At 57.8% G+C, this 14,113-nt stretch overlaps 1 protein-coding gene and 1 long non-coding RNA gene across 2 annotated transcripts; one reads left to right on the top strand and one right to left on the bottom strand.

Annotated features, from left to right (window-relative positions):
* Positions 1 to 752: 752 nt before the first annotated feature.
* LOC140595720 (uncharacterized) lies at positions 753 to 10,213 on the bottom strand. The gene is made up of 5 exons (XR_011997552.1): positions 9,602 to 10,213; positions 4,211 to 4,273; positions 2,095 to 2,189; positions 1,771 to 1,832; positions 753 to 1,600 (listed from the first exon to the last, which is right to left on the bottom strand). It is a non-coding gene; the product is annotated as an uncharacterized lncRNA (long non-coding RNA).
* A 388-nt stretch (positions 10,214 to 10,601) lies between these two features.
* Positions 10,602 to 13,254, top strand: LBX1 (ladybird homeobox 1). Its single transcript, XM_025995726.2, has 2 exons — positions 10,602 to 10,945; positions 11,647 to 13,254. The coding sequence occupies exons 1-2, from the start codon at positions 10,621 to 10,623 to the stop codon at positions 12,174 to 12,176; spliced, it is 855 nt and encodes a 284-aa protein (XP_025851511.1). The 5' UTR covers positions 10,602 to 10,620; the 3' UTR covers positions 12,177 to 13,254.
* Positions 13,255 to 14,113: the final 859 nt, after the last annotated feature.

Genomic DNA, 14,113 nt, shown 5'->3' with positions numbered 1-14,113 from the left:
TTCTTATGTGCATCCATAGAAAGCCAAACTATAAAGCTTACCGGCCATGGAAAACCCTGGAGGATGTAGGTGGGGAAGGGAGAGAGGAGGAAGGTAGGGAGTGGAAGGGCTGGGGTAGGAAGGAAGCAGAGTCTGAAGACTATGACCCGCTGCGCTACATTCCAGCTGGGTCACCTCAAGCAAGCCACTCGACCTTTCTGAGTCTCAAGGCGTGAGCTGTGAATTAGATCACAAAGACTGCCTGCCTGCCTGCCTGCCTGCCTACAGGGAGAACCGAGGGAGAGCCCACTGTGACAGTCCAAGAGCTCTCCTGCATCGAGTTGCCTTCACCAGCGGCAACTGGTGAAGCCGGGGAAACACAGAAACTTGGGCTCTGCTCCCCAGCCTGGGCTGGGGCCCTACTTGAGGTTCTACGTTGCCTACAAAGAAACACTTTTGTTGTAGCCCCCCCTGTTTTTCTATGGCCCTCGTTGGGCCCCTCTCAACAAATACTTGCTTTTTTTCCTTCCTGTTTATAAAGCCCTGTCCACCCCCACGGCTTCTTCAGCCTCCCCGCAGAGTCCCGAGAGGAAAGGGGACAGTAATCCTTGTTTCCCGCCCCCCCCCACGCCCCCCGCAGGCACGGACGGAGGCCCACGGTCTGTTAGAAGCGCGGGGTGGGGGCTTGGCCTCGGCTCTTCCGAGGCCCTCCTCCCAGGCGGGGGCCGAGGGGTCGGGCAGGAGCCACAGCCCGGCCCCGACGGGCGCGCAGGCGGGAAGGGCGCGGCGCGCTCAGGGTGGGCACGGGGCGAACCAGGCGGGGGCTGCGCGCTCCCCGGGCGGCCAGCAGCAGGCGCTGTGGCGGAGGCGCCCCCGTACCCGAGCGTTAACTTAAGAATAGCTCACACTAATATCCCTGGCTGTGGGGAAACAGCGTTTTATTAAATGCTTCACACAGATTTGGTATAATAAAGATGAATATATTATATCCTTTGCCTCCCCCAGAGTGAGACAATAATAAGAGAGAAAAAAAACCAATAAAGTGAAACATAAATACAATATAATGGGACTTGTGCCAAGGGACGCATGGCCTATCCGGGCTGCGACGGGGCGACCTTGCAGCGGGAGCTCAGGACGGGTCGCCGGGGAGCCAGAGTCCAGCTCTTCCCTGCCCAGCCAGGGGACCCCAGGCCGGGGCTTCCAGCCTGCGCACCTCTGCTCCCCCACAGCCAGTCCCACTTCCTGCAGCTAGGAAGACCCTACCCCAGAGAGGGGCCCCTGGGGAGGCTGAAAGAGTGTGGGGTTGGTCGGGCCATTCCTCTGCCCTGAGCCAGGTGACCTCTCCCTGGTGCTCCTTGTCTCCCTCTGACCAGGACTTCTGGGGACATAGGCCCCAGGGGACAGACAGACTCAGGAGCGGATGGGTAGAGTGCTTGGAGGAAAGACTCAGGGAGCGATGGATGGCTTCCACCTTGGCCCTGCTACCACCACCTCCCTGGGCTGGGCTTTGGAGAAACACTGTCCTCCCTGTCCTGTCCCAGAGGCTGTTCCCATAACCTGCCAGAAGTCTCTCACTGGGCCTTATTTCCATACTTCTCTGGGAGCCGCCAAACTCGTTTACCTAAAAACAAGAATTTCAAAGCTCACCCAGGGTAGAAAGAAGGGAACACTTGAAGATTCAGCCCAACCCCTCAAAGCTTCAGCCAGCCCTGGGAGGGCTCAATTCACCAATCTAAGGCAAACTGTGGCATAAAAAGACTGCCTCCAACTGGATATGGGTTGGAACCTCACCTTCGGCACTGACCGGCAGGAGGTGATCTTAATCTCAGTTTCCTCTCTGGTAAAACCAAGACCTGGTGAGGATGGGAGAGAAAGTTTCTAATGCCTGGCACCTATCAGCCATAAAAGAAAAATAAAAAGCAGCTACCAGCCGAAATATTTGTTAAAATAAACGGCCATTCCAGACCTACAATTCTCCCAAACTTCACTTCCTCCTCAGACCCCAAAGAAGGCAACCCTTATTCTTAAACGAATTAAAAGGCTTAGTCTCCCATCTCTTTCCCTAAACCTCCTGATTTTTGCCCCATCAAAGCTCAGAGTGGTTAGGAGACTTACCCAAGATCACACAGCTGGCCTGGAGTGGAGTTGTCTGAGGTCATGGTGCCATCAGCCTTCTCACCTGCCTCTGCAAAGACACTCAGGTAGTCCTGCTGCAGAAGGCATTGGAAATTTGGCCATTAACCCAGCGTTTCAGCTGAGGACTGGAGAGGCAGAGTCAGCCCAAGCCTCCCCAGGGGCCAGAGGCTGGGGTTGACTACACCTCAGTTAAGGAAAAAGCCAGTGAGAAAAATGCCTGGGGGCAGAGGGATGAGGAAGAGGAGGAAGCCTGGGCAGTAGACTGGTGGGAGTGTGGAGTGGGCCAGGGAGGAAATGAGTTGCCTTCCACCACCACCCCTGCGAATTCTGGTATGGCTGCCTGGAACACCAGTGAAGACCAGACTGAGGGCCTTGCTGGAGCTGCCCTGGGCTCCTGGCAGGCCGGCAGGGCCAATGTGAGGGTCTGGGCGGGAGGTTCAGCACCTAGGGGTATGGAGCCTGCTGCACAGAGGATGGGGTCGAGCTAAAGGAAGTGAAGGAGCATAGGAAAGAGCTGGAGGAATTAAGCTCCTGTAGATGTTTGATGGGATGTGATCCCTCGAGATCAGAAACCCAGGGACCGGTGGGAAGTGGAATAGCCAAGGGAAAGTGGTTTCACAGAAACGAAATAAGGCTGCAGGTACTTTGCAATTAGCCTCTCTCTCGGGCCAGGCAGCCTGAGGCTTCCTCCCCACCCCCCCACGTTTCCGGAGAGCTGGGGCCACGACCACGCGACCGCTGACCAACAGGAATTGGATCCAGGGGTCCTGAGAAAGGTGGCTCTGGAGAGAGGCGGGGTAACCTGGGGTTCACCGCGAATGGAGGATCCTGCAGCTTCCCGGGAGTTTCGCTCCGATAAAAAGGGACATCTCGGCCTGCTGAAGTAGCCTCAGGGCATCCGAGCTCAGAGAAGGGGCCCCAGCCAGCCTTCTTCACCTTGTTCAGAGCCAAGCCGCCCGCATCTTCCGCGCGGTTGGGCACTGCAGCAGCTCGGCTCTCCGAAGGTTGCCCCCCCAATCCCCTATTCTGGTTCTGCCGCCTGAGTTCTCTTGACCAGGGTCTGGAGAGCAGTTTAGCTGGAGCAACGCTGCCCTGTAAGCAGCCCCCTGACTTTTGGGGAGTGGAGGAGATCGAACCCAAGTTGTCTGGGACTTCTGGGACCCCTGCCGAATCCGGGATTGGCAGGCAGGGGGTCTTCTACCTGGCTCCCCCTGTCCCTTTCGTTAGTGACCCCCTCCCCTCAGCGGGAAGGCGAGGGGCTGAGCTGGCGGCGGCATTGCAATGAGCACCACCCCCCCCCACCCCCGCCCCCTGCACTGGCTGCTGAATTATTCACGCGCAGTTTATTATGAGAAGCCTGACTCAGGCCTTTCCTGAGCCGCTGAGCAGCCACCACCCCGTTCCTGGGCCTCCTTGCCTTTCCCGGCTTCTGTTTCTCCTAGCCCCCTTGCCCTCACCCAGGCCCCACAGGGGTCTGCAGCCTGGTGAGCCACAGAGAATGACACGTCTGTGGAATGGATAGCACTGACCAGCATTAGTGGCTTTGCTCAGACCCAAGAGTTCCTGGGCCAGCTAGGTTAGTGAGAGAGAGGGTCAACTGTTGGAACTTCTGTAGATAGCAAGGAGAACGGAGCCCCATGGTAGGTCCAGGAACAGCAAGGGCTGGGGATGCAGCCTAACTCTGCTAACCCCCTGCAGTGGGTAACAGCCATCCCAGGAGCCCACCAGCCGCAGGCTGTGCACCTAACGGGGGTGCACAAGGGACCAAAGATTTCAACCCCATGCTAGCAACTTGCTGCTCTGCAGCAGAGGAAGGAAACGAAGGGGGACACTCTGGCTCCCCCCCCCCCCCCCCCCCCCCCCCCGGGCAGCCACTCCTGGCTTCTGGTCTGGCTGTTACTCTTCCCTGGAAAATGGTCCTGGCTTCTGCACCTACTCAAAAAGCTCCTGGGTTTTTAAAACTCAATACAAATGCCACCTCCACTGGGACAGCAACAGACTCCCCCTCCCCACCTCATCCTTTACTCTTTTCATAGTCCCCTGGGCTACTGGAATGGGGTGGGTGTGTCTCCTGCCACTCCTCCCTGCCCATTACCCTCCTTCTTCTGTCTGTTCTTCCTCTCTGCTTCTGGGCCCAAAACATGATGGGGGCTCAATCCTGTAGAAAATGAGAGAGAGAGAGAGAGAGAGAGAGAGAGAGAACAAACTCCATTCCTGAATCAGGCCACACCACAGCTGGCCCCAGAGCCCAGGACCTCCCTCCACCCTCCACCCTCCATAGCCAAAAAGCATTAAAGAATGACTTCTCTGTGCCCCTCTGTGCATGTTAGAGGTATAAGCAGCAGGGGCGCCTCACACATCTGCACACAGCTGGCTAAACAATGCACGTACCCTTCACTCACAGCTCTGGTCCTCTTTCTGGAGCCCAGGCTGAATGAAGTCCCTGCCTGGCTCTCTCTTTTGTCTCTTATTATTCATTCGTATAGTTTATTCACTCGACACATGCATAAAGAGCCTGTGGTATATGCCAGGCTGGCACAGGGCATGGAGAGAAGGTGCAGGCACCTTTCCTCCCATAGCCAGGTGGAGAGAGGGGTGGAAGGACAGACAGATAAACCAGCAAGTTCCTGACAATCTGATAGATTCCAGGGGCAGTTGTGCTCAGGAGCATGGGGGAACTGAACAGACCAGGGCAGTTTCCCCAAGACAGCTGAGCACTAAAAACCAAGCAGAAGGTACAAGGAAGGGGAGTGATACTCTTCTGACTCCAGTTGAGGGGAGCAAAGGCTTGGAGCCAAAAAAGAGGGATGTCCTGGAGACTGCAGAGTATGGTCTTGTGGGTCATGAGCACCTCCTGGGAACTGTCTCTTACTGTCTCTACTTGTCTTTTTCTTTTTTAAAAAATTATTTATGTATTCATGAGAGATACACAGAGGGAGGCAGAGACACAGGCAGAGGGAGAATCAGGTTCCCTGCAAGGAGCCTGTTGTGGGACTCAATCCCAGATTCCAGGATCCCGTCCTAAGCCGAATGTGGATGCTCAACCACTGAGTCACCCAAGCATCCTTCTACCTGTCTGTTTTTTTTCCTACCTGTCTTTATCACTAAGTGGTCTGTCCATGCCCTCCGCCCCCCACATTTCCAAAGGGCATCCCCCATGTAGGGCTGAAGTGCCTGGAAGGAGTTGGCCCATGTGGTGTAGCCATCCTTTCAACACCCTTTGGAGTTCACAAAAGAAGGGGTGGGGAAGGAGCAGGAGGGGATGCTCCCCAAAGCAGTGCCCTAGCCATGGTCTCTGCCCCCGCCTCTCTTAGCCTGATGAGGTCCTGAGAGCCAGTGGCCACAGATAGCAGGACAGGTCCAGAAGCAGGCTTGGAGCTTGGCCTGAATTTTGGAGCACCTGGCTCCCTGCTCCCCAGACCTACAGGTAGGTAGCTTCTCTCCCCTGCTTCCCCTATTGGTCTGATCCTTTTCTCGATCTCCAACCCCTTTAGAGAGTCCAGTGTGTTATGTAATATCGCCCCTGGAAAAGTGTGCCCACTTGGGCTCACATACATAATTTTACACACAATTTCTGGGACCTGTAGAGCCCTGGAAGCCCATTCAAAGAACCCTGCACGAGGTGGGGGTGGGGGGGTGGGGATGTCTCTGGGTAAAAACCCCCATCGTTCTGGGATTACAATTAGAGTCAGAAAAACCAGTCTTCAAATCCTAATTTCTCCAAAACAGGCTGTGTGACTTTGGATGGGTTACTTAACTTCTCTGGGACTCATTTTCCTTATATACAAACCAGGGAGAAAGTAGCTACTACCTCACAGGGCTGTGAGTAATAAATGAAATGAATAAAACTCTTAGCCTGAAGCCAGGTACACAGTAAGGGCTTATGGTGTTTATGGTCATGGTTATTGTTGTTGTTACTGCTGAAGGTGGCCCAGGGCAGAAAATAAAAACCAAGTGGGCAGTCCTGGTTCAGTCAGGAAGGCAGGAGGCCATCTATTGGAGTCTACTTCTACATCAGAAGAAACACTCTCTGAATTCCACAAGGAGTGTCAGAGTAGCAGGTCCCTGGGGAACTAAAATGATCCCAATTGGTGGTCAAGTTAACTCCTTTCAACCAGTGTCAGAACGTTTCTCTCTGAGGGGAGCTCTGGCTGGTGTTTACACAAATAATCTGGAAACAAATGGTGCTACCAAAACAATCTGGATTAAAGCTGACCGAACCTTTGGGAGTTTACTTGAATTATTCTCTTATGCTAAGGAATAACTCATTTTGTTTGAGTCTACCGGGTCCCCTTTTCCTGGCAATTCATGCAATGCTCTTTCCCTCTTCTTTGTCTGAAATAGTCACTGAACTAGGGGGAAAGCAGATTTTTGCCAAACTAATCCCTTCTCCTTCCACTGAAGACAGAATAAGGCTGGAACCTGGCCATTTAGGTAGCAAGCAGGAATTTGGGAGTCAGGATACAGTATAAACTGGGCTCTGAAGACAGGCATTCCCTGTGCAGCAGACGCCAGGGATCAAATGCTTCCAGCTTCATGGGAGAGGACACTAGCTCAGCTGACTGGGGGTGGGAGACCCCACAGTGTCTTCCCAATTCAACATTGGATCCCAGGAAGGTGGCTTGGGCAGGACAGAGCCTAGAAAGCAGTGGCAGAGTTCTTCCCCTCATCTCTCCCCACACCCCCCACAGCCCCTGAATTACTCCCCTAATTTTCACCATCTCCAGAACTCCTCTGAGAGAGGAAAGTCAAGGCCCAAGCCTTCCCCCTCCACAATACACCATCATTTATACTCCATTTGCTCAATAAAAACTCATTCAACCAGTACAGGGAGGGCACCAGGTACGTGCCTGCCTGCGCAGGTCTGGGATGGATGGAATCCCCAGATCACGGTCCCTGCCCTCAAGGATCTCCCTCTCTAGGTTGAGAGGGAGAGAGTCTGACAGCAAACCCAGGATATAGCCCCCTGCTGTGCTGGAGGAGTCGCGAAAACCAGGAGATTTGGGTTTCTGAGAGTTCAGAAGATCTTAGCCCACACACTGGGTGTGGAGTAGGGGAAAGCCTCAGGGTTGGGGAAAGGTCGGTGGGACAGTCGACCTGTTTTTTGAACATAACCTGGATAAGACCATAGAAATAGGGGACCCTAAGCAACAAAATGGGTGTGTGGCACCATATGCCCCCCGAACCCCCAGCTGTGCCTGCTGGAGCTGTTTTGCTGAGAGTCCAACCAATTAGGCTAAAAACAAAGCCTTCTGATTGAGCCGCAGGAAAAAGAGGTTTGTCCACAGTGGGTTTAAGAGGTAATATAGCAGATGACTGTGGAATGTCCTGTCCACTTTGACATGATGTGGCCAAAGACTAAAGATCCCTGGAAACAGGGCCCCTTTGAAGGAATTCTGTGCTCCTGCCCCAGAGCTCCCCAAATTCACATTCCTCACCTTCCTGGCAGCTTCACAGTAACACTGAACTCCACTGTTCCTGAGAGACCGGGAAAGGGACAACAGCAAGGTTGTCCTTAAGATCCTGTCCTGCAGACCAATAGCAGGTGCAGCCAGGAAGAATGGCCAGGGGGGGTTATGAGATGGAGCTTCTTCCAGGATAGGGCCTCAAATGTTCTTCTTCCCAGATCTGGAGAGGCCTCCTCTCTAGCATGGAGGATGTGGCTTGCCTGGGGCTCTGGGTCAGGGCTTTTGGAGTTATAGCAGGAAAGGGCTAGAGGCCAGAGGCAGAGGCAGGACCCTGACAGCAGAAAGTGAGAGAAGGCGGACCCCTTAGGGTCCCCAAGCTTCCAAGCCATCAGAGTCCATCAGGCTCTCAGGCACCTTCTTTCCCAGGTCCCTGTCCACCTCTTTCACCTCTGACTCCACTGTTGCAGGGCCCAGCGTCACCTCCTGACTCCAGAGAAGCGCTGATGCACTAGAGACAAGCCTACTTTAAGGACAGTTTTGTGGCTCTGGGGGAACTGAGAATCCCATTCTCCCTATTCCTGCCTCTGAGCACCTGTCCTCCCCGCAAAAACAGGAAAAAGACGGGAACAAGGGTAAATAACGCTTCCCAATACTCCCAAACAGGGTGAGGGCAGGCACTGGGGTCCCAATACAGGAATCTTTTCTCCCTACACTGTCCCTTTTACTCTGGGGAGCTGCAAGCATGTTTCAAACAAACAACTAAACAGGAGATAAAGAAACCGTTCTCTGCTGTGCAGAGGCCCCTATGCTGGAGGCATCCAGGGAGAGAACCTGTCCCCTGCCCTGCAGCCCAGCTCGGCTCCCTCCCTCTCTGGGACAGTACTAAGGGGGTCCAGGAAGCCCAAAACGTCCTATTCTCCCCATCCTAACCTCTAGGCTGGGCCACAGTGCTCTGCAGGGGCCTCTCTGGGCCCTTCTCTTGACTAAGCAGGGCTGCCAAACCACACTGCTTGCCCAGGAGTTTACAAACAAAGCCAGGAAAAGGGCTGAGGCTGTATGTGGGGAGAGAAACAGCTCCCTTGGCTCCAGCCCTTTCTTGCTCCCCCCCTTTCTTCAGGCGCAGACAGGGAAGAATAGGGTGGTGGGGCCAAGGGTCCCATACAAACCAGGGGAGGGAAGCAAGAGTAAAAAGAGCCTGGGGTACAGCCCCTTTGGGTGTCTCTGGGGAATGAAAGATACAAGTAGGGTTCAAATACACCTAAATGCCCGCAGGTTACATATGTTTACACAAATATACACATTGCGAACTCCACACAAATGTACATATTCAAAAACGTAAACACATTCAAATACCGATGCGCACAAATGCTCGCCTGATGTACACAGAGTCGGCCCCGGAGGGTTCCCAGCCCCCAGTCTGACTCGAACCCGGCTTCCCTGCGGGTTCCTGGGAGCGCAGCCCCAGCCCTGGCCCGGCCCCCTTCGGGCCCCCGCCCCGCATCCGGAACAGCTGGAGTCGGGCGGTGTACTGGAGCCCGGCGCTGGGCTGGGCGGGGCCGGCAGCGGGGCCCCGGCCGGGGCCTGGGCAGAGCTCAGCGGGGAGGCCCCGAGCCGGCCCCGTTAGCCCAGGCAACCGGCCGGGCTGCCCGGTCGGGCGCCGGTCACCAGGAGGGCCGTGGCCCCAGTGGGCCGGGAGAGCCGTGGCCCGAGGAGTGTGCAAGACTGCCGGAAGAGGTAAGGTTGTAGCTTCGGGCTCAGGCCGAGGGGAAAGGTGCCTGCAGCCACCAATAACTAACCCCCTCAGCCTACCCGCTGGGGAAGACTAAGCCCTCTGACCCCCTCCCCCAACCCCTGGGGTCCTCCACCCCTGTCCCGTGTCGCTTCACCCAGGGCTGCAGTACCCGCACGGACCTCCCGCGGGCCAGCCTGGAGGCTGCGGATTCCCTTTCCCCACGCGTTCGGACTGAGGCCGGGGGTGACCGAAAGGAGGGTCGAGGGGGTAGGGAGGCTGGGTCCTTGATAGCTGGGCAAAGTCCGCCCTGGGCGGCGGCGGGGCCCACCCAGGCTCCCGGTCTTACCTGGCCCGCGCGGCGGCCGAGTCCCTCTCCGGCTGGGCTCACACCGCCCTTGTCGGGCGCCAAATCCCGGGTCGGAGAGCCTGAGACCTCCGGGCCAGCGCTACCATCGCAGCCAGGCGGGCGGGAGGCGGGTGCGCGGGGAGCGAGGCTCGCAGTTTGGGGTGGGGGCGGCGGCTTTTGAGTCGCCCGAGGTTCGGGTGCAATAAAGGCGCCGCTAATGTAATTTACAAACAGCTCGGGCCGAGCGCGGCGCAGCGCCCGGACTGACAGGCGCATTAGGCAGGCTAATTCCAGCCGGCTCCTCCTACCCCCGGCCCGCTAATTAATGAGCTTCCCAACTTAGAGCCGCCTGCATTGGACAGACAGAGAGTGAAAGAGAGGGCGAGGGAGAGGAAGAGAAGGAGAGAGACGGGGGGAGCAGAGAAGAGAGAGAGAGGGGGAGGGAGAGAGAACAGGAAGAGAGAGAACAGAGAGAAAGAAGAGAGGAGAAAGGGAGAAAGGAGAGAGAAATAGAGAAGTGCCGCTGCAGATAATTGATTACTCCTCGATCAAGGCTAACTTGTTAGCAATAGTCAATTGCCCCATCTCTCCGCCTCCCCTCGCAGTACGGGATCGGCGCCCTCGCCTCGGCTTTTCCAACTGCCGCCGCCAGGACCCGGGGCCAGGAGCCGCCGCGGAGCCACCTGACACCTTTAAATAGCACCGGGGCTGGCGAAACTGGAGCCCCGCGCGGCGCGCCCCGGCTCGGGCCCCGGATTGCTGGAAGCCCCGGCGGCGGCGGCGCCCGCGTCAGCACCCTCCTCCCGGGGCCCCGTGCGGCTCTGCTCGCCTCTGCCGCTGCGCTAATCGGCCCCGCGCCCGGCCCCGCGCCCGGCCCCGCGCCCGGCCCGCGCCCGGCCGGCGCGGCCTCCTTCCCGCCCGCCGCTGCCACCCACCCGCGCCGCCCGGCGCCCGAGCTGCCCGCGGGCTGGGTCCCCGCGTCCCGAGCCGCCCCGGCCGGGCCCCCAAACGAGGCCGAGATGACTTCCAAGGAGGATGGCAAGGCGGCGCCGGGGGAAGAGCGGCGGCGCAGCCCGCTGGATCACCTGCCGCCACCCGCCAACTCCAACAAGCCGCTGACTCCGTTCAGCATCGAGGACATCCTCAACAAGCCGTCTGTGCGGAGAAGTTACTCGCTGTGCGGGGCGGCGCACCTGCTGGCGGCCGCGGACAAGCACGCGCCGGGCGGCTTGCCCCTGGCGGGCCGCGCGCTGCTCTCGCAGACCTCGCCGCTGTGCGCGCTGGAGGAGCTCGCCAGCAAGACCTTTAAGGGGCTGGAGGTCAGCGTCCTGCAGGCAGCCGAAGGTAGGCGCCGCTGCTGGGTTCCCCTGCTCCCAGTACCCCACGACCCGCTCCCCGTGCCCTACTCTTTGTGCCCTGTGCCTCTGCCCACCTCCTCCCGCGCCTGCCGTCAGGGCCCTCCAGCCCAAGCTGCTGCCGCTGGGAGTGGAAATGAGTGGGACAGGACCCAAACCCTATTTCCTAGGGACCTCTGGATAGGCCAGAGTTCAGTGACCCAGGAGGGGTGGCAGAAACCCAAGATCTCTCTGCAGTTTGCCTGCTCTGCTTGGCTCCCTCCTGTTCCCAGTGGCCTGGGCGCTCCTTGCCCTGTTCCTGGGTTGGGGAACGGAGATCCTTTCAGCTTGGATCTTTTGGATAAGGATAGAGTAGAGGTGATTGGGAAGAGGTATAGAACCAACATTCACCCGGCACTCCGGGCGTCCCTGTCTGGCTTCGTTGTGCTCTAGCGACCTTGGGTCTTTCAAATCAACTCTTCGGTGGGGAGCAGAGACTAAAACAATTTTTCCTAGAGACTTCCGGTAGGCAAGAGTTGGGGGTTAGAAGGTTTGCCTTAGGCGAGGCTTGCCCTAGTCTGGCAGGCCGAATCTAGTCCAAAAAGGTAACTGCAGCAGACCTCAGGCCGGAGGGGCCTGGGTGGGGTGAGCGAGAGCTGGGGTGTGGTCTCCTCTACCCTGGCGCAAGTCTATACTATGGTTTCCTCGCAGGCCGCGACGGGATGACCATCTTTGGGCAGCGGCAGACCCCTAAGAAGCGGCGAAAGTCGCGAACAGCCTTCACCAACCACCAGATCTACGAGTTGGAGAAGCGCTTCCTCTACCAGAAGTACCTGTCCCCCGCCGATCGCGACCAAATCGCGCAGCAGCTGGGCCTCACCAACGCTCAGGTCATCACCTGGTTCCAGAATCGGCGCGCCAAGCTCAAGCGGGACCTGGAGGAGATGAAGGCCGATGTGGAGTCCGCCAAGAAACTGGGCCCCAGCGGGCAGATGGACATCGTGGCACTGGCCGAACTCGAGCAGAACTCGGAGGCCGCGGGCGGCGGGGGCGGCGGCGGCGGCGGCTGCGGCAGGGCCAAGTCGAGGCCTGGCTCTCCCGCGCTCCCTCCAGGCGCCCAGCAGGCCCCGGGCGCCGGGCCCCTGCAGCTCTCTCCTGCCTCCCCGCTCACGGACCAGCCGGCTAGCAGCCAGGACTGCTCAGAGGACGAGGAAGACGAAGAGATCGACGTGGACGATTGAGCCGCGCCCGGGATCTTCCGCCGCGCCGGGCCCGAGCGCCGGTATGCCCGCCGCCTCCCGGACCGCCGAGGGGAGCTGGGACCTCCTCTGCAACTCCCGCCTTCTCTCCCGTCCCTGGCCCGGACTCAGCTCCCGGCAGCCGCCTCCTCCCTCTCGAAGCAATAAACCCGGGCTGGCCGGCCGGGCCGGCCGCTACGAGCGGCCTCGGCAGCCCCGGGAGCCCTCGCCGTGCAATTCTGTATGGCTTCTGTATAAATATTTAAACTTATATAGCGGGTTCTTCCCACCTCAGCCTGACTTTTTTCTTTCTTTCTTTTATTTTTTTTAAAATCTCGGAGATTTCCACGTTTTCAAAGCTCTCAGGCTGCCGGGTTTGCTGAGGGCAAGGCAGTATGGAGGGTAACGAACACTTAACCCCGCGGTCTGGAGGAGGGGGCCCGCCCCAACTGTTTTGATTTTTCTCTGCATGTGGCGAATGCACTGGCCCTCTTCCTCCTCGCCTCCCTAGGCCTATTGCAGTTGACTTCTTTTATTTCCTTCTAACCTTTTTCCCCTCATGGGAAGGGGCTGAGGGGGACAGGCGGGGTCCTGACTTGCAAGTTTCAAATCGATCTTTTCTCTCCCCCATCCCCGTCCCCAACAGTCTGTTTTCGATGCCATTTCTGCCTCCTGATGCCCACTAACGCTATTTTTAAGATTCCTCCTCCCTCTCTCGGTTTCCTTGGATTGACTGCTGGGGTCCGGGTCTTAGGGACAAAGCAGGGGGAAATCCAGCCAATCAGCCAACTAAAATGGAACCCAAAGCCCTAGAATTATTTTTTACTCTTTTTAGACTTTTTTTGCATGTGACAGAGACTGAGAGGAGGCCACCCGAAGCCCTCACCCCACCTCCTCCGCAGCTCTGGGTCTGATTGCAGTCTCCAACGCCCTGCTCCTAGCTCTACTTGGCCAGACAAGGGCGACTCGATGAGGTTGGGTCCCGCGTGCCCCTTCTCTGCTCCTGCCCTGCCCTCTCTGCCCCGGACTGTACCCAAGGCCTCTTTCTCCGATAAATAAAGTCTTTGGCATTTTACTAGAACCGGCGGTGACCGTGTCTGAATGAGTGGGCCCTATTCAGGGAAGCCGCGGTCGACTCCGTGTCTCGCCCCTGCTCGCTGCCGGCTGCCCAGGCCTTGGAGATATGGAGGAGTTTCAGGGCAGGCTCGAGAATAAGGGATGAGGGGAAAGCAGGAGGTGAAGGCGCCTCTCGCCCAGAAACAGGCGGCAGCTACCAAATTGGAGGTGGGGGCGAGAGAAGCGGGCTTCGTCAGGTCCGGGTAAAAAGTGAGGCGTGCATTGCTGGGAGAAAGAGTGCGTACATTAGGGGCGCCACGACTGGAAAATTAATTTCGAGAAGGGTAAAGGTTGGGTGGGTGGGGGAACTTGCCCCGCGGCTGGCATCCCACCTGCACCCCAGGGCATTTCTTCCCCACTCTGCGGGACTCGGGCTAAGCGTCAGGTGGACGCAGGTATCTCTCGGTCCGCAGCAGGGTGCAGCCCGAGGGCTCCCAAGTTTTGGTTCTGCCGGAGGGCCTTGCCTTTGGGGACAGGAGGAAAAAACGAGGCACGAAGGGCAAGCTGAATTGCGCACACGAGCACGGGGAGGTGTGAGCCGGAAGCGTTTGAGAGTTGGGGTGAATTTCTGGTAACATTCACAGATTCTATCCCCCCCCCCCCCACTCGGCTGCGGGCAGAGACATCAATCTCCCCAGGACTCTCTGGAGTCCCTGCGCCCCGAGGGCGGCCAGGGCAGGGACGCAGGCAGCTTTTACTTTTCCGGACAGAGCGGGTTTCTCTCTGGGCTTTTGTTTTCGTTGGGCTGGCGAGTGGCCGCTGTCACCAAAGGAGGGTCCCGCCTCCGGGCCGCTCGGCTCTCTTTCTCCGCAAAATTGATGTGA

The sequence above is a fragment of the Vulpes vulpes genome, chromosome 15 (genome assembly GCF_048418805.1).
Source record: "Vulpes vulpes isolate BD-2025 chromosome 15, VulVul3, whole genome shotgun sequence".
Classification (NCBI taxonomy): Eukaryota; Metazoa; Chordata; class Mammalia; order Carnivora; family Canidae; genus Vulpes; species Vulpes vulpes.
Note: the sequence above shows the minus strand (reverse complement) of the source record. Positions and strands in the feature narration are given on the sequence as shown.

Coding starts and splice junctions, on each gene's coding strand:
- LBX1 (XM_025995726.2), top strand. CDS start 10,621: ATGACTTCCAAGGAGGATGGCAAGGCGGCGCCGGGGGAAGAGCGGCGG. Junction 10,946..11,646: donor CGTCCTGCAGGCAGCCGAAG/GTAGGCGCCGCT, acceptor GTTTCCTCGCAG/GCCGCGACGGGATGACCATC.